A 19,478-nucleotide genomic window follows, 5' to 3' on the forward strand; every position below is an offset into this window, starting at 1 on the left:
CAGGGAGTTTGCGCAGGTCTCCTACCTGGCATAGCCATACTCCCTGTAAGCCCCCCCCAAATAATTTTTGGGGGTTGTTTCTCGGGCTTCCTTGCCAACCGTGTTCCCTCGTATCGCCGGCTCCTATCTCCTGCTGCCTCTGCCTCCTCCTTGGGGCCGCGATATTCACCAGGCTGAGCCCAGGGTCCTCTTCCGTCTAATATCATCTCCCAAGACCAGAAGTCCTTATATCGCTGCTCCTCATGATTAACAGGGAGAGTTGGCTCAGGTCTGACTCCTGACTCTGCCACTCTCTCCCTGAGCCCCCCCCCCCCCCCCAATAAATAATTTGGGGTGACTTTCGGGTTTCGCTCTGCGCCGCCGTGTTTTCCTTTTCGACTCCATTCGCCTATAGCCTTCTTCGCACTGCTCAAGCGAATCCCATGCGGGCTCCTGCACTCTCTCTGGGTCGGCCGCCCACCTGTCGATTTCTTCCCACGTCGTATACTCCATGCAATTGCTGTCCATAACGTCCTCCCATGTCCATTCCTCCTTTCGCTTTTCCTGCGGTCGCTGCCTGTAACCACGCCGCTCGGTCCGTGTGTGGTGGGTGATTCTGTAACGGTGTTCTTCGTTTGTTGAGAGAGAGTCGGACCGAAATGCAGCGTGGTGGTTAATCATGATCTTTAATGAAGAGAAAAGTGCGATACATGAAATAAATACAAAACAACAAACGGAATGTGAAACCTAATACAGCCTATCTGGTGAAACTACACAGAGACAGGAACAATCACCCACGAAAGACAAAGCGAAACTCAGGCTACCTAAATACGGTTCCCAATCAGAGGCAACGAGAAGCACCTGACCCTGATCGAGAACCGCCTCAGGCAGCCAAGCCTACACTCGACACACCCCTAATCAACCACAATCCCAATGCCTACAAAAACCCCCAATACGACAACACAATAACCCATGTCACACCCTGGCCTGAACAAATAATTAAAGAAAACACAAAAATACTAAGACCAAGGCGTGACAGAAAGACGGTGACGTAACTCTATGGCAGGACCCAAGGGGCTTGAATTTTTTTGCTCTACCCTTAGACTTGGCGATGATGTAGTGTCCCCCATGAGTGACAGAATACTGAGCCAATTATGGCGCAATGCTCCATATTTTCTGCTGGCTTGCCCCGCCACCATGGAAGGCACTGAGCTAGGCTGAAACACCTTAATTTGGAGCCGCGTTACTCAAGAAAACAAAAACGAGACCATGTTTGCATGATAATAATGACATATATATTTTTACATTGTTTGCAAACTGATATGTGACATGTAATAATGTCAAAATAACATTAAAAACCCTGAATGACGGGTCGCCACTGCCCAAGTTCACTCAACAAAATCAATGTTGCAAAAAAAAAACATTGTGACTTGTAATGGAAACGGTAGACAAATGATCTAAAGATCGCCAACATGTTATCCATTTGACAGGGCTGTATTTTTCTTTTGTCTAACTTTCTTTATTGCTTCAAATTATTATGGAAACAGTTTTTTTCAAATAAATTATGATTGCCTAATCATTTTGAAGGTACATGAGGAAAATGATGTCATCATGTAACTATAAAGCTACACTCCATATTTAATTCTAAATGCTTACTGCTTGCTAAATCTATTTTCAACTCTAAAATTAATGTTTTATTGCAGGAAAAGGATTGTCTTGACTTTCAAGAATGCCTGAATTGCTTCGCCTTGCTTTTCTGGTTGGCTGGTTGTAAATTTCACAATCCAATCATTTCAGATTGACCCTTGTGTAGTCTTAACATTCTGTATACTCCCCTTGTCCTAAGGGTCAAAAATGACCCGCCTTCACTAAACCCCTAAAATAAAGCAGCTTAATTGAATTGAAAACCTCAAATCTATTTTGCATGGAGAAACAACCTGTCATTCATCACAAACTTTGTGAATAACTGGGTTTTCCCTCTTCACCATGCAGACTGCATTTAATCAGTTGACACCACTCGTTTTTATTACAACACACATGTCATAATTGTTTGCTTTACTAAAGTAGAGGTTTATTATTATTATTATTATTGCTAAAGGTACCGCATAGGTGTAAACATACCTTTTTTTTAGCTAGAGATAGCACTTGTATAGCCTAAGAAAATAGCAGAAATGTGCAGAAAGTAGTTTGGAAAGCCTTTTATTGAACGGAAACTCTTGAGTCTTGAACTTTTTTGGCCACATAGTGATATATTCTTATATACTGTACAATGAAGAATTCAACTACAAAATACTAGTCTTCTCCCATTTTTTTAACCATTGCCCCCACCCACAAGGTGTATAAACAACAACAATAAAAAATAATAAAATAAGATAATAGATACAAAACAAAAATGTGAAGAACATAAATCAATCAACTCTAATTAGCACGTGTGTTTGCATGGACTTTGCAGATGTATTTCTCACATGTGCAACACATAGTATTTGTTTTACAGTCCTTTGGGGGGGCAGAATGGGCATCTCCTCCTCTTGCCTGCCCCAGTTGCAGCCTCAGGTTGATCAGGACAAGATTCAGCCCCCTGAATAGTTTTCACAAGCGCTGCAGAGGCTGCTGTGCAGGGGAGGCGCTCCCTTCTTTGAATGTGTGGGGTTACAAGTGCCTTTCCCAGCTGCTCCAGGAACACCCTCCTCTTGTTCTGCTTATCAGGCATCCAGGTAGGGTTGATCTTGTTCCATATCACGAAGGCATTGTATAAGGACACATCAATGATGTTATGGAAGATGACCAGGGGCTAGCGGGCATCATCCTCCTGCAACTGTAAGTTCAAATAACATTGTCCAGGTTGTCCATGCCTCCTTTGTTGTGGTTGTAGTCCAGGATGATGGCTGGTTTCCTGTCCTCATGATCACTGATCTCAACCGTTTTGTGCATTGTGCTCAGGAGGACCACATTCTTGTTCCTCTTTTTGGAGGTAAGAAACTAGAGTGGTGGTGGGGGTGAAGACAAACTTTGATTAGTAGGCCTCTCTCCCCCTTGTTGCGAGGAGTGCAGGGGGGAGCTCAGGCTTGTTCTTTCTAACTGTGCCAACCATGGTGATCTTCCTCTTCACGAGCTGCTGGCTGAGTTCATAAGAGGTGAAAAAATTGTCACGTGACATTGTGCCCCCTCAGTCCATCTGTCACATCAAGCACAACTCACATCCCCTGGTTTTGCTCCGGGCCTCCACCAGTCGGCTTCCCTGTATAGACTTGCATCTTGCAAGCGTAGCTGGATTGTGCGTCACAGGCCAGCCATATCTTAATGCCATACTTTGCTGGCTTGCTGGGCATATACTGCCAGAAAGGACAGCGAACTTTTGACAAAAGAGATTACAATCAGTAGTTAGTGTCACACAAAACAATCACATAAATTAATGATATTACAGCAATACATAATCAAATTAACAGTCAAAATCACATACATTACAGATATGAAAATAAAAAGGTACCTCTGAATGGAACTCGGTGCTCATCCACTGTTACTTCAGGCCCAGGGATGTAGAGGTATGGCAGACGCTCCACCCACTTCTCCCAGACCTCTCTTATGGCCGCCAGTTTGTCTCTCACACATCTTGCAGGTATTGACTCACAGTTATCAAATCATAGCATTCTTGAGAAAGTGTGAAAGACTTTCAGCGACTTCGTGACACTGAAAATCACACTTCCACTCTCTGCATCCCAGAGACTACATGTAGCCTCGCCTTGGGACCAATACACACCCGCTAAGATTAGCAACCCTATGTAGGGATACAGCTCAATCTCGTCCATCCGTTTCCAGTTGTCTCCATATTTACGGAAACCCTCCAAATTTGTCATCTCCAGGATGATTTTTTAGATGGCTGGTGTGATGAACATGTAGAATGTTGAGGCGATGTCCTGGGCATGGGCAACTGCATGTCTTGTGGGCACTGGGGTCATCTTTATGACATTTTGTGCTGCCATCCTGCCCTGGTTGTCATATGGTGACAAGGACCATATTATTTTGCTGTTCTTTGACAAAAATGTCTTTCAGCATGGGGGATTTCTTCTCCATCTGAAGATGATTTCTTGTGCTCTGGGTTGTAATTCTTCCCCATCTTCTTCTTCAGATACCTTCTCCTCTTCTAAGTCATTGTTCTCTTGTTCCTCCTGGACATCTGAAGAAATCAGATCTGCGACCTGTTGGGCACTGAAACATGCACTCATGGCTTCAGCAAAGAGAGAACTGGGGGGACTGTCATCTGCAGCACCTTTATAGCCTCTGACTGCATTCCCCATTAGTAAACAATGCTTTCAAGACATTTTTATTTTGTCAGAAATGTTGTTTATTTTGTCTGTGAACTTGAGTCATGTGTGGGGTTGTGGAGGGGTCATGTGTGGGCTCGTGGAGGGGAGATGCTGCACACGCACAAGAAAGTTTTAGTTTTGTCTGAGTTCAATCAGTAGCACACAATCTAAATGTCTCATTGTGTGTGTGTGTGTGGATCTGTGTGGTGTTTGTGGTGTGTAAATTATTTTATAACTGCCGGGTCAAAAATGACACTAAAACAATCTTTGTACCCTGGTGGTGTACAGCTTTCATGGAAATATGAACAAAGGAAATGTTTCACTTTTGCTAATGATGGGGTCACTCTAGGAAAAGTCATCAAATTTCAAGTTGAAAAAATATAATTTAGGGGGTTTTCTCTGCTGATAAACATAGTGGTGGGTCGTTTTTGACTCTTAAGGGCAAATCTCACACGGACCATGGCGATATTGTGGCACATCAGAATGATTGGAATATGGCATATATTCGTCCATTCTTGCATTCTATCCATACTGTTTTTTGCGGACTACCTGAGACATGAGAATAATAGTTGGGAGGGCATACAGGCAGTCACCAATTTATTAATGCACACTTTTCCCAAATAGATGACGGAAAAACTTAACTTTTATTCGACACTAGGTTTTTGGGAGAAAAAATATATATGTATTTTTTTAGGTGCGATGTAATTATATCCAGTGTTTTTTTCCCAACACAAGACAGTTAAATGGAAACGCACCATGGCAGGCAATTGTCTCATCAATATTCTATGCAAACTTTCTAAATGTCCACAAAAAAATGTACAGGGTACTGGACAGGGTATTGGAAACAGCTAGTGGCGCAGGTGTTCTGTTGTCGAGGCATGGTCGACATGTAGCAGGCTAGGTCGAAATGGCGCATTCTTTAGGCTATAGGCTACACATGTTTTATGGTCGTCACTAGCTAGATTTCAATCAAAATGGCGACAGATTTTCATACAAATATTCTAAAATCCACATAAAAACAATTACCACATTTCCCACCCGAAATGTGTTTCCATTAAATTGACTTGTTGCAGATACAATGCTGTGCGTGATGACATATTTCAAATAAGAAAATACCCTTTGCGGTTAAATTCCCATGTACCAAAAAAAAATCGGGTCAAATGGGTTTCCATCATATTTTCAACTGTACTGATGGTTTTCTCACAAAAAAATGTTACGTTATATACAGCAGTATTTGCTTCTACACCTGCATTGCTTGCTGTTTGGGGTTTTAGGCTGAGTTTCTGTACAGCACTTTGAGATATCAGCTGATGTACGAAGGGCTATATAAATAAATTTGATTTGATTTGTGCCCACTCTGGTATTGGCATGTGTGCTCTAGCCAACACCCGCAGATACTGGCGCTATTGGTTAGAGCAGGGTTTCCCAAACTCGGTCCTGGGGCCCTCCCTGGGTGCACGTTTTTGTATTTGCCCTAGCACTACATAGCTGGTTCAAATAATCAAAGCTTGATGGTGATTTATTTGAATCAGCTATGGTGTGCTAGGGCAAAAAAACTAAAATGTGCACCCGGGGTACCAGGACCGAGTTTGGGATTTCCTGGGCCAGAGAGCATGTATAGCCTACATTATGAAATTGTTATGGACAGAAGAGCAGCATCATTTTTATTTGATAAAAGACAGCCAAGCATCGATGATCATGCCACCAGAATAAGACCATCAATATTTATTAGAATGGAGCATCAAGCTCATCACCTTGCACTTTCACTAACCTGTGAATGAACATAATTGATATCATCTGTAGCCTAATAAACTGCATGCTTTCCCGATGAGTTGTAGTGGGAGGACCACAGTACATGTCATTGCATGACTCCAAGTGTAACGGTTTTCTTGTGTCGAAGGAGAGGCGGACCAAAACGCAGCGTGGTTATTATTCATGGTTCTTTAATAAAGAAACTATACATGAATAGACTAACAAAACCAAGAAATGTGCAAAACCAAAACAGCCCTATCTGGTGCAAACACAGAGACAGGAACAATCACCCACAAACTCCAACACCAAACAGGCTACCTAAATATGGTTCCCAATCAGAGACAATGACTAACACCTGCCTCTGATTGAGAACCATATCAGGCCAAACACAGAAACAGACAAACTAGACACGTTGTGTGTAGAATGCCCACTCAGATCACACCCTGACCAAACAAAACATAGAAACATACAAAGCAAACTATGGTCAGGGTGTGACACCAAGTTTACGATATGATAGTTATCATATCAATATTTGCACATAAAAGGGTTTCCAACAACATTTGTTGCATAATTCCATTTCCCAACACTAAAAGATCCCACCTTGTCTAGCAAATGTAGTTTTGTCAACATTTGGAAAGTTTACCAAAAAGTTTCCATCAGGCCTGTCATTACTGTTTTATCCAACATGTAGGCTACTTTACTCACATAAAACGGTTGGAAACCTGGTTTGTAGTGATCACAGCTACAAAGTCATAATTTTGGCAAAATCCCACATTTCTACAATTTATCTTCTTAAAATGTAATGTATTACCTAACTGTAACACTAACCTTAACCACACTGCTAACCTTATGTCTAACCTTAGATTAAGACAAAGAAAAACACATTTGTGTTTTCATGAATTTGCCAGCCAATCAGCATTCATGGCTCTAACTACTCAGTACATAATTTTGCATATAGTCATAGTGTACAGTCCTCGGGTAATACATTTGGCAGAATAATCAATTGCTCTGCTCTCTCTATCCTACCCGTTGTCTCAGTACAAACATTTCGCTACACCCGCAATAACATCTGCTAAATGTGTGTATGCGACTAATACAATTGTATTTTATTTTGATTTGATTTGAAGTAGGCTGTGGCGTGAAGTCGACTCGAGTGCGAAAGTGCGCATGCTCCAGCACTCGCGTGTGTGGGAAACTTCATTGGGTACGTTACGGTGTATATGGTCACTTGTCTACCGGATTTCTATCACTTTTCTGAAAAAAAAGACATTCTGAAGAAAATATACTGTTTGCAGTGTTTTCACTGGACATCTAGCCTACCTCAACACAGTTTGAAAGGACATAAGACGTTTATAAACGCTCCGAACAGGTAGGCATGATTATTAAGGTGCGCACAGTTACAGTTAAATAATAGCCTGTAAAAAGTTTGTGTTTAACAACAAATGGTTTAGGACAAACTAAATATCCTATAATAATAGAAAATATAGTTCACAAATGTAGTATTCAACAGTTTACTACTGATAGTTCACCGAGTTATCAATATGGGTCTTAATTTTGGAGAGAGCTGGATTATTGCAACCATATTGTGTCATAGAAGGACGTGGGTGTATCTCAATACCAGACCCTCCTCCTTTCCTATGTCTTATTTTCTTAGGCCTCACTAATATGAAAGGATTGGATATACATGTAAGTGAGTGCATTTTATCAGTCACTCCAGCTAAACAATATTGCTTGGGCCTCAAATAGGACAAATATAACTAACACCAACTGTTTTGGAGCCTGTGTGTCAGAGTGACAGGATAAACACTTTATTGAGTTGGAATGGTATGCAGACTTTGCTTTTGAATAGTTGGATGCACCTTGATGAAATTTTTTACATCTGCATTCATCCTGCACAAACACCCTTGTTACATCATGCTGTGGTATTTTATTTTCACAGGATGTGATTCACAGTTTCACACTCATGCCATAATTAGGTAGGTGTGTTTGTATGGAGTAACACTACATACCATATCTTAACCCTCAGCAATGTGTTGGCCTTACCCAAGCTTTCACAATCACATTGAACCATGGTAAAGATGACTTCACTTACTGGCAATGAGTAAGAGAAAAGCCTTTCCCTTGGACCTAGGATGGCCAAGAGGTCAAGACACAAAGTGACCACTGGAATACCGTCCAGGGACAAGACATGCTTTTGAGGAGCAATTGTCTTAAAAATGTACCACAGTACGAGGAATTAAAAAAAAAAACATCCAGGTTACGAGTAGTAATCATCAGTAATTGCTATAATGCATAAATGAAAACACCCAACATCAGCTGTCCTTTTCCACACTGCCAAGTGTGATACTCAGACAATCACACAAAGATTACATCTCCTCATTTATCTATGGAAGCCATAGCTGTCAATCCAACTGACTGAGTGGGGTAATTTGTGAACTAATGCTCACCAGAATATCTTTGACTCCGAGTGTAGCACGGTTTGTCTGTTTAAATATGTTCTGTTGATTCTGTTGAGTTGGCAGTGGCACTTCATGAATGCCTTTATATTAGATGGCCTGCGTCTGCTCCGTTTCCCTGTGCCAGCTGTTGCTCTAGCACTACATCAGATTTCAAGGACAACTGCATACATAAATAATGAGTGAGAGTGAGTCTTCAACAGTCATGAAAACAGGGTTTAGACATCATGATACCCATTTAGTATGCTGTTTACATTCTCATGAAAACTCTGTAAAAAAAATCCTGGTTCAGATAAGTTTCTTCTACACAGTCTTAATATTTTGTGAATTTGTTGTTTTTGAAGTGCCACATTGCTTTATGCCTATTTGCATATGATACTAAGTACAGTACCCTGTACTTAGTTTCAACTTCAAGGGCAATGATTGGTTGTCTCGTTGGACCACAGGCTGGCTTTGCACTTCACGTGTCTCTCTGATCAAGGTTAAGCACGAGCTGAGCGAGGGAGGGAGGGAGGAGAGAGCAACCAAGAGGGGAGATTATAAAAGTATTACATTGTATTTCTTGAGTGTCAGTGAGTAGCACTATGTGAATGTATTATAGGTAGACATAAACCACATCCGCTTATTTACATGAAAGTGTGTACAACAACGGTATTGCCTTGTTGTTCATAGGATGACTAAGGTGATTAACACACAGGAACCTGTGATGGAGGACTTCAGTGTAGCTGCAGCTGTGTCAGGGGATCAGGGCATATCCTTTCAGGTGAGTCTACTATTGCCTCAATCCATCCATCCATCAATCCACCAGTCACTCAACCAAGAGATTAATTGACATCCTACCAATGAAACAATTACAAATGTGCCTTTCATTTCAGATCTTTCTTGTAAAATGTTGTATGAGCTCTCATTGCAAGGATCTCAAATCCCTATTAAAAAGAGTAAAACACTCTAATAAAGAGTAAATACACCATACTGAGATACAGCTTCTACCCCCAAGCCATAAGACTACTGAACCATTAATCAATTGGCCACCCGGACTATTTGCATTGACCCCACCCCCCTCTTGTTATTACACTGCTGCTACTCACTGTTTATTATCTATGCGTAGCCACTTTACCCCTACCTAAATTTACAAATTCCTTGACTAACCTGGACCCCCACTTATTGTTATTTTATTTGACTTTTTATTTATTACTTAAGTTTATTTAGTAAGTATTTTCTTAACTCTATTTTCTTAACTGCATTGTTGGTTAAGGGCTTGTAAGTAAGGATTTCACGGTAAGGTCTACCTGTTGTAATCGGCGCTTGTGACAAATAACATTTGATTTGATGTGGTCGTCTCACCTAGCTATCTTAAGATTAATGCACTAACTGTAAGTCGCTCTGAATAAGAGTGTCTGCTAAATTACTAAATTGTAATACTTCTTGTGTCCAGATCTTCCCTGATACCCATGAGAGGAATCCCAAGCTGTCCAAGAGACTTCCCTCTATTGTGGTGGAGCCCTCTGTTGGGGGCAATGTGGAGAGTGGGGAACTCCGCTGGCCCCCTAAGGATCCCAACTCTGTTGAGGTCCCAAGTGGGATACAGCCCTACAAACACACACCTCTTCAGACCACACAGGACCAGACTGCAGGTAGGACAACCTGGCATGATATTATATTGCCCCAATTTCAAAGTGTGTGTGTGACTCTTTCCCTATCTGAGTGTGACACTTCTCTCCATGCGTCTCCCAGATGAAGATCAGAATCTTGGTGTGCAGGACAGCAGTGAAGTGGTGTCTGGGGCTGTAGTAGAGGAATCTAACTGAGAAGATCATCCATCCACCTCCACAGCTGCTCTCGCTGTGAATGTGTCCAGAGTAAGATAGATAGGCATGGGCACGGAAGAGAGGGTAGGAGGTACTTGGAGGGTCGTAACCCTTACCTGCACACTGCCAGAACGAACACATAGGATTTAATTTGGATGTTTAAACTGGACAGCAATCTGTAAAGCTGTCTGAAATATCTTGCTCACATTTGCCATACTACTGGTGGTAGCTACTTTGTGCAGTTTTCATATACATGCAAACTAGATCACAGCTACGCAGCACAATATGTAACTTTTTGGGCGACCCGACCAAATTCACATAGAAATTTGAGTTTTATAGACATGAGTTTTATAGTTGTATATTGTCATTCTCATTGGAAGCAAGTCTAAGTGGTAGATATGTTCTAGGTCCACTATTTATTTGCTTCCCATTCTTAAGTTTTGTTTTTGCGTCTTTTGCTTTCAGTTTTGTACACCAGCTTCAAACTTATGAAAATACAACATTTTTGGCTATTGAAAAGATATTTCATGGCGGTTTAGATGCTTGTTTTTTCACATAAACTCAAATGAGGCAAACTATTATAATTTTAACAACCAGGAAATGGCAGTGCAATTTCTGCATATTGCACCTGAATCATTTTGTTTTCCTTGCTCTGTAGAAATGCTGATACTGTGTAAAAACATGGAGTACTTTTTAACAACTGAGGTGTTTTTGAAAAGCAGCATTTAAAGTTGTGTCCAGCATATAGACTCCAAGTAACTGTGGGTGTAGTAAAAAAAACTACTATTCTGGTTGACAGTTTTTTACATCTGGCTTCATATGTGTAAGCGGAATTTGTTTTCTTCAATTTCTTCTACTATAAAAAGCAACAGCTTAACATCCAGAGATAGTCCTAGTTGTTACAATCCATGACAGTGAAAATGCTGTGTAATCTTTTTACCGCAACTGCATTTTTCTAATCTGCAGTTTTTATAAACAATAAAAATGTGAGTGCTTAGATTGAAGCCTCGTGTATTGCATAAATAACAGTCTTTAGGCTTGCCAAACGTTCTTTGTTACCTTGATTTTTGTCAGCCTGTGCCTATATACCTATCCCCCTCTCTCTCACCCCCTTCATGTGTCGTTCTGCCCCTGAACAGGCAGTTAACCCACTGTTCCTAGGCCGTCATTGAAAATAAGAATTTGTTCTTAACTGACTTGCCTGGTTAAATAAAGGTCAAATAAAAAATAAAAAATAAAATGTATATCCCCTCCCAACCACACACAATCCTGGCTTGCAATCCCCATGTCTGATGAATCTGGTTTCCTGGTAAAGGTCAGATACAATGTTTTCATCTAGACATGAGTGGCAGGGTCTCAATCTTATTTTTCCATCTCTTTCCTTTTTGAATGTGACCTTTCAGCTGACAATTTAGTGAAGGTCCCACTCCTGGGAAAACGAGTGGGCAGGATAGGAGAGCAAGGAGTGAGACAGAAAAAATAATATGGTGTAGATAACCTTTTGACATTTGAAAAATATATATATATTTGAGAAATGGAAGATCAATACTGTGCACTATTTAAGACTTGCAGGCCTTAATGCTCAAATCAGTTTAGTTTTTCAAATCCATTTTGGACTACTGTCTGTCCAAACAGCAAGTTACAAGTGAACAAATCAGATTTGTGTGTTCAGACAGCAGTCAGTTGCTGATAAGGCTATGCTAGTTGTCATAGTAATTGCAGGTGTGTGTGCAGTCAGTGGTGTAAAGTACAGTACTTACAACTAGTTGTTTATTACAGTACTTACAACTAGTTGTTTATTGGGGTATCTGTGGTTTACTATTTATATATTTGACAGCTTTTACTTCATTACATTCCTAAAGAAAATAATTTACTTTCTACTCCATATATTTTCCCTGACACCCAAAAGTACTTGTTACATTTTGAAAGGAAAATGGCCCAATTCACACACTTATCAAGGGAACATCCCTGGTCATACCTACTACCTCTGATCTGGTGGACTCACTAAACACACATGCTTTGTTTGTAAATTATGTTGGAATGTGATCCTAGCTATCCGTAAATTGAAGAAACAAGAAAACTGTGTTGTCTGGTTTGAGTAATATAAATCATTTGAAATGATTTATACACTGCTCAAAAAAATAAAGGGAACACTTAAACAATGTGTTCAACAACACAATGTAACTCCAAGTCAATCACACTTCTGTGAAATCAAACTGTCCACTTAGGAAGCAACACTGATTGACAATAAATTTCACATGCTGTTGTGCAAATGGAATAGACAACAGGTGGAAATTATAGGCAATTAGCAAGACACCCCCAATAAAGGAGTGGTTCTGCAGGTGATAACCACAGACCACTTCTCAGTTCCTATGCTTCCTGGCTGATGTTTTGGTCACTTTTGAATGCTGGCGGTGCTTTCACTCTAGTGGTAGCATGAGACGGAGTCTACAACCCACACAAGTGGCTCAGGTAGTGCAGCTCATCCAGGATGGCACATCAATGCGAGCTGTGCCAAGAAGGTTTGCTGTGTCTGTCAGAGTAGTGTCCAGAGCATGGAGGCGCTACCAGAAGACAGGCCAGTACATCAGGAGACGTGGAGGAGGCCGTAGGAGGGCAACAACCCAGCAGCAGGACCGCTACTTCCGCCTTTGTGCAAGGAGGAGCAGGAGAAGCACTGCCAGAGCCCTGCAAAAGGACCTCCAGCAGGCCACAAATGTGCATGTGTCTGCTCAAACGGTCAGAAACAGACTCCATGAGGGCCCGACGTCCACAGGTGGGGGTTGTGCTTACAGCCCAACACCGTGCTGGACGTTTGGCATTTGCCAGAGAACACCAAGATTGGCAAATTCGCCACTGGCGCCCTGTGCTCTTCACAGATGAAAGCAGGTTCACACTGAGCACGTGACAGTCTGGAGACGCCGTGGAGAATGTTCTGCTGCCTGCAACATCCTCCAGCATGACCGCTTTGGCAGTGGGTCAGTCATGGTGTGGGGTGGCATTTCTTTGGGGGGCCGCACAGCCCTCCATGTGCTCGCCAGAGGTAGCCTGACTGCCATTAGGTACCGAGATGAGATCCTCAGACCCCTTGCGAGACCATATGCTGGTGCGGTTGGCCCTGGGTTCCTCCTAATGCAAGACAATGCTAGACCTCATGTGGCTGGAGTGTGTCAGAAGTTCCTGCAAGAGGAAGGCATTGATGCTATGGACTGGCCCGCCTGTTCCCCAGACCTGAATCCAATTGAGCACATCTGGGACATCATGTCTCGCTCCATCCACCAACGCCACGTTGCACCACAGACTGTCCAGGAGTTGGCGGATGCTTTAGTCCAGGTCTGGGAGGAGATCCCTCAGGAGACCATCCGCCACCTCATCAGGAGCATGCCCAGGCGTTGTAGGGAGGGCATACAGGCACGTGGAGGCCACACACACTACTGAGCCTCATTTTGACTTGTTCTAAGGACATTACATCAAAGTTGGATCAGCCTGTAGTGTGGTTTTCCACTTAAATTTTGAGTGTGACTCCAAATCCAGACCTCCATGGGTTGATAAATTTGATTTCCATTGATAATTTTTGTGTGATTTTGTTGTCAGCACATTCAACTATGTAAAGAAAAAAGTATTTAATAAGAATATTTCATTCATTCAGATCTAGGATGTGTTATAGTGTTCCCTTTATTTTTTTGAGCAGTGTAGTTTTACTTTTGATACTTAAGTATATCTAAAACCAAATACTTTTAGACTTCTACTCCAATAGTATTTTACTGGGTGTCTTTCACTTTTACCTGAGTCATTTTCTATTAAGGTATCTTTAATTTTACTCAAGTTTGACAATTGGATACTTTTTCCACAACTGTGTACAGTGGTGTAAGCTGATTGGTGTTGATGTTAGTGCTTCCTACACCTCAGAAGTTATGTATCAAGCTAAGGTGACAACAATGCCTGCCATGTACATTTCCCAGTTTATTTTAATGTTCAAAATCATAGGGTAAGAACACGTCTAGGGTTTTTGTATATCTATGGGGTTTTGATATGTCTAGGTAAATGTAGGTCTATGGTGGCCTGAGTTGGTTCCCAATCAGAGGCAGCTGTTTATCGTTGTCTCTGATTGGGGATCCTATTTAGGGTTCCATTTTGGTTTTGTGGGTTATTGTCTATGTGTAGTTGCATGTCAGCACTCGTGTCTTATAGCGTCACGTTCGTTTTGTTGTTCTGTTTAGTGTTCTTTGTGTAATAAAATAATAATGTATTCTTATCACGCTGCGCCTTGGTCTCCTCGTTATGACGAACGTGACAGAGCTAAATATTTAAATGTAATTAACTAGAAAGTCGGGGCACCACAAAAGAGTGTTTATAGAGCTGTTATCTTCCGAATAAACTCTTAAAGACCTAGTAATATTTTACATCAATAGCAGTCAATATTAATCGTCACCTTATTTCAGTCTCATCTGAAAGTTGTAAATTCTTGGTTATCTTCACAAACCCTGGCTAACAAGTTGAATCAGCAATACAAAATTGGGTTTAATTATTTATTTACTAAATACCTAACTAATCACACAGAATTACATAAACACAGAATGAATCATACATTGATTACAAATTATGTCGTAAAGGAAAATGTCCCAGGCGGACGGAACAGATATGACAGCTGGTTACACAAAGAAAGGGGGTTTGGGTTTGAGTGAAAGAGCGGGAAGACTTGAGGAACAAAGGGAGAAGCTATGTCTCTATCGGGCCGTAGGCAGCTACTCTATCGTAAATACAGAATCTTATGCATTCTAAATTACCGCCCATTTGGAAAAGGAAAATGCAATAAATCTTAACTCTGAGCTGCGCTTCAATATGTTGGTGGTAGATGGAAGGCCGTGTTGCTCAACAGAGTCCTTTGTCCTTTGAAGAGTGTCTCTGGTGGTGAACGGGATATGTTGTAGTGTCGTCGTTGTGTGGTAGACGGGGTACGTCGTCCATCCTTTCGTAGCCCACGTTTACAGCTGCTGTTGCTAACTCAACGGCTAGAATGTCTTACTTCTTTAGTGAATAAGAGTTCAAAGTTCATACCATTCACAACCAAAGCGCACGCTGAGGTTGGCTTAGTTCTGTAGTTGACATGTCAGTCCTTTTTAACGTATGGACCGTCGTCCTCGGAACAGAAGGTTACATTTTCGTCAAGGGCTTATATAGTGGAGGGAGAGAAGAGTGTGTTTCATAGTTTATAACCAATGTCTCTTCACAGGGGCGGGGCCACTGATTGAGCAGAGCTCTAACCTTATGAAAACCCAATTCTCTCATTTGGAAGCTAAAATTAAATTAAATATTTTCACAAATAGATTCATATTCAAACATTTAAATTGCACAACAATTCCATGTGAATCTGATAACTAGAATGTGTAGACTTTCCCAGATACAGTTTATGTCGTCCTGTCATCAGTTATAATGTCTCAGATGACAACCAAACTGACATCATATTCATTAAGTACCAACGCATATTTTCCACTGGTTGGATTACCGAAATATGGTTCCTTTCCCCCCACCATTTGATGTTCCCAGACTCTATGCCTCTGGGGAATACTTCACAATGCTGTCCCTGGTCCTGGCAGCCAAAAATCGAAGAAACAAAACATTCATCCACTACATACCTCCCCCCAGCGTTGACCCTGTGGTCAGAGCGGTCGAAGAAAACATGGCATGCATACGAGACATGGTATCAGCATTACCATGTTTAGAACATGAACGGTGGACGATCCGATAGTGGAAAGGCTGGAGGCTGAGGAACCACCGGGTGATTCAGGCGTTAGTGTCCTTATTCTACTTTCTCCAGGTAAGGGGAGCGTGATCTGTCGTCAGTACAAACTTGCAGCCCAGAACATAATATTTCAAGGACTCGAGGCCATTTGATTGCCAAACACTCTTTTTCCACTGTTGATATTTGGTTTCACGGGGAATCGTCTTACGGCTAATGTACAGCACCGGATGTTCCTCTCCATTAACTTCCTGCGAGAGTGCAGCTCCAATTCCAGTGTCCGGTGCATCTGTCTGGACAATCAGAGGTTTCGAGAAATCTGGCGAATACAACACAGGGGCAGTGCATAAGGTTGTTTTCAGTTTCTGAAATGCCTCTTCGGCCGCAGGGTTCCACTGTACCATGGCAGATTGGCCCTTCCAGGTCAGGTCACACAGGGGTACCTGTTTCTTATTCACTGGTCAAGGCCAATTATGGATCGCTGCGACCTTCTCTTGTGGTTTCATCAACTCTCGCCCTATGGAATAGCCCAAATACTTTGCTTCACTTACCCCCAGCGTGCATTTATTTGGGTTGGTCGTGAGTCCTGCTTGCCGAAGGGTGTCGATGACCGCTGTTAATCGGATTAGGTGCTCCTCCCACATGTGGCTGTGGATTATCACATCGTTCAGGTAGACTGCAGCATAGGATTGATGTGGGCGAAGAATGCTTTCCATCACCCTTTTAAATGTGGCGGGGGCTCCATGAAGTTCAAAGGGCAGTCGCACATATTGGAACAGGTCATCTGGAGTGGAGAATGCCGTCTTCTCACGGGCTGCAGGGGTCATAGGAACCTGCCAATACCCCTTGGTTAGGTCAAGTGTACTAATGAACCAGGCATTTCCCAGTCTTTCTATCATCTCATCTATTCTCGGAATGGGATAAGCTGTTCCTGTCTCGCTTATTAAATGTTTTACTCCCAGTACCTGCTTCGTCTCTCCAGCGTCAATTCATTTCCCCTTCTTATCCCAGGAGAACTCGAGTGTCGGCTACGGGAATCTGGAAGGTAAGTACCTATTTGGCAATTCTCCTATCATAGGTCAGGGAGTTTTTTGGTAGCGGTTTGGCACCGGATATGGTAGGTTTTCAATCAACCCTAGGTTACCTCTGAACTGCCCTCTGGTGGTGTTAATCTCTACATCTGCGGTTGGGTTAGTTTTGGTGTCCCCATTGTTATGACTGTCCTGTGAGGATCCGAATGGGTCAGATCAGCTTGGCAATGGATGACAGTAACCAGACCCTCTCTCACCCACAGAGGGGGGGAGGGAGCTGCTGGGGGGGTTGACAGTTCACACCCTGTTGTAAATCAAGTAGAGAGAACATCCCTCTCCAAATTTCACAGAGTAATGTGCTTTATCTACACTGAGGTTTCCTGCCGAAACTCTATCACGTTATAAAGCGAATACTGGAAAAATATTCCTAACAGAGAACGTGGGGAATGGTAAAGAAATTAACATTTAGACCAGAAAAGCATGAAGCAGTAGCTACACGTTTGAAATGGTTGGAACTTTGAACCTCAATATGAGGCGAAAAAAATTAACTCACCTCCCAGACCAGAACATCGCCAGGCTGCAGCTGCGCGTGTTAAGTGGTTTGAACCCTGAATGCCAACACGTGGTGGAAAAGAGAAGCTCACCTCCCAGACAATCACTGATAAAGCTGAATAGCTGTCCTAAGAAAAGTATCTAGAAAAGCACATTTAAGTGGGACCACTCTACTACTCTTCTCAAATCACTGTAGTATGTTACCTTCATCACCCAATGGGAGCCATCGACATATCTGGCTAGCATATCTTCAAAGGAGCATCGTCCAGAGTGAACAACAGTAGAAGAGACGGGTCCAAACCCATTTCGGACAATCAGATCCTTACAAGCGTGCCGCTGAAAGGCCCATCACCCTTCCTAAGGAGGGCTGGTTCCAACAGAGATAAACGGCAAACATAGGCAGTCACACTTAAATTCATTCATTTTTACTCCAAAGTGGCGGCGGTTTGTGTGCAAAGTATATGATTACTGTGAGAATTGTTTCTAACATGTATCAACGATAAGTGTCTCTTTTTCTCTCTCTCTCCCTCCCCATGTCCTTTTGTAAAAAGCAACCATATTGTGTTTTCCTAATGTATTAAGTGAGTATGTTATCCTGTGCTATCATTTATTTAGCTAGTGAATAAATAATTAAACCAATTTTTGTAGTACTGAATCATAAGTAAGACTGGGGTTTTTGCAGATGCAAGAGGTTACGACTGTTCAGAATGATGATATGAGACGAGGTTATGATTAATATGTTGACTGTTTTATGATGGTGATAGGTAAAGACCATTAGAGTATAATTCGGGAGATGGTAACTCTTTAAACAACTGTTTCCATGGTGCCCCAAATTCCTACTGAGTTAATTGTTACGTGATTAATTTCATCGGGTAACAATTAAACACAGTTAGTTTGTTTGATAAGTAACAGTCATCAGATTAAGGAAGTAATGTCACGGCACCATGTACACAGGTGATGTCCATGGTTGGAGCGGCAGTCCTCTGCTGGTGGGTTAGTTGTCACGCCCTGGCCATAGAGAGGCTTTTATTCTTTATTTTGGTTAGGCCAGGGTGTGACTAGGGTGGGCATTCTAGTTTGTTTATTTCTATGTTTTCTATTTCTTTGTTTTTGGCCGAGTGTGGTTCTCAATCAGAGACAGCTGTTTATCGTTGTCTCTGATTGGGAATCATACTTAGGCAGCCTTTTTCCCACCTGTGTTTTGTGGGTAGTTGTTTTCTGTATAGTTTATTTGCCTTACAGAACTGTTCGTTTTTCACTTTGTTATTTTGTTCGAGTGTTTTGATAAATAAAAATCATGAACACTTACCACGCTGCGGTCCGATCCTCATTCCGACGAGAGACGTGACATTAGTACTGAAGGCGTGATGAGGAAGATCATGCTCCCGGAGTCTAGAAGAGCATCTACTTCTTTCCCTTGGACCTGCACCCGATTGAGGTGCGGTGGATGGCGGTGGGCTTGGACATGGGCAGAAACATGGCAGTGGTGTAGATTGGAAATGTCGACCTGCATGGGTTCCTCCTTCTTGGGACAGTTCCATGCGATGTGTCCTATTTCTCCACAGTGGTAGCACTCCTGGGTGTCAGTATCAACCACTCTATTCATTGCCTTTGCTTCAGGTTGGAAAACATGATCCTGGCGCCCACGTTCCCCATCCGCCCTTTGAATGATTTATTTCCAAACCCGGGGTCTCTCCAGTTGGGATGGCTGTCTTCCTCCTTCTTTGAAGCCTCCCTTTTCCTGGTTGGTTCTGTCCAGATGGCTAGGTTTGAGCAGTTTTTCTGTTGCTCGAAATCTCTCACCGAGCTCCACCACTCTGTCCTCTGTGGTGGGACTGCCCTGGCTGACAACCTTC

General features: G+C 42.2%; 1 protein-coding gene across 3 annotated transcripts; it reads left to right on the forward strand.

Annotated features, from left to right (window-relative positions):
- Positions 1 to 7,090: 7,090 nt before the first annotated feature.
- On the forward strand, positions 7,091 to 11,325 carry LOC109893915 (protein LBH-like). Of its 3 annotated transcripts, none has more exons than XM_020487117.2 (4): positions 7,091 to 7,239; positions 9,164 to 9,254; positions 9,927 to 10,125; positions 10,226 to 11,325. In XM_020487117.2, the coding sequence occupies exons 2-4, from the start codon at positions 9,165 to 9,167 to the stop codon at positions 10,297 to 10,299; spliced, it is 363 nt and encodes a 120-aa protein (XP_020342706.1). In that variant the 5' UTR covers positions 7,091 to 7,239; position 9,164; the 3' UTR covers positions 10,300 to 11,325. The 3 variants fall into 3 exon arrangements, with proteins under 3 accessions (XP_020342706.1, XP_020342705.1, XP_031684719.1); XM_020487116.2 differs by having other exon boundaries at positions 7,093 to 7,404; XM_031828859.1 differs by lacking the exon at positions 7,091 to 7,239 and adding an exon at positions 7,935 to 8,011.
- The last annotated feature ends 8,153 nt before the right edge of the window (positions 11,326 to 19,478 follow it).

This window comes from Oncorhynchus kisutch, linkage group LG7 (assembly GCF_002021735.2).
Source record: "Oncorhynchus kisutch isolate 150728-3 linkage group LG7, Okis_V2, whole genome shotgun sequence".
Classification (NCBI taxonomy): Eukaryota; Metazoa; Chordata; class Actinopteri; order Salmoniformes; family Salmonidae; genus Oncorhynchus; species Oncorhynchus kisutch.

Bases quoted from the DNA above. Each gene is read 5' to 3' on its own strand.
- LOC109893915 (XM_020487116.2), top strand. From the start codon at position 7,256: ATGGTCACTTGTCTACCGGATTTCTATCACTTTTCTGAAAAAAAAGAC. The intron at 7,405-9,163 runs GTAGGCATGATT...TGTTGTTCATAG, and splicing joins TTTATAAACGCTCCGAACAG to GATGACTAAGGTGATTAACA. The intron at 9,255-9,926 runs GTGAGTCTACTA...TCTTGTGTCCAG, and splicing joins ATCAGGGCATATCCTTTCAG to ATCTTCCCTGATACCCATGA.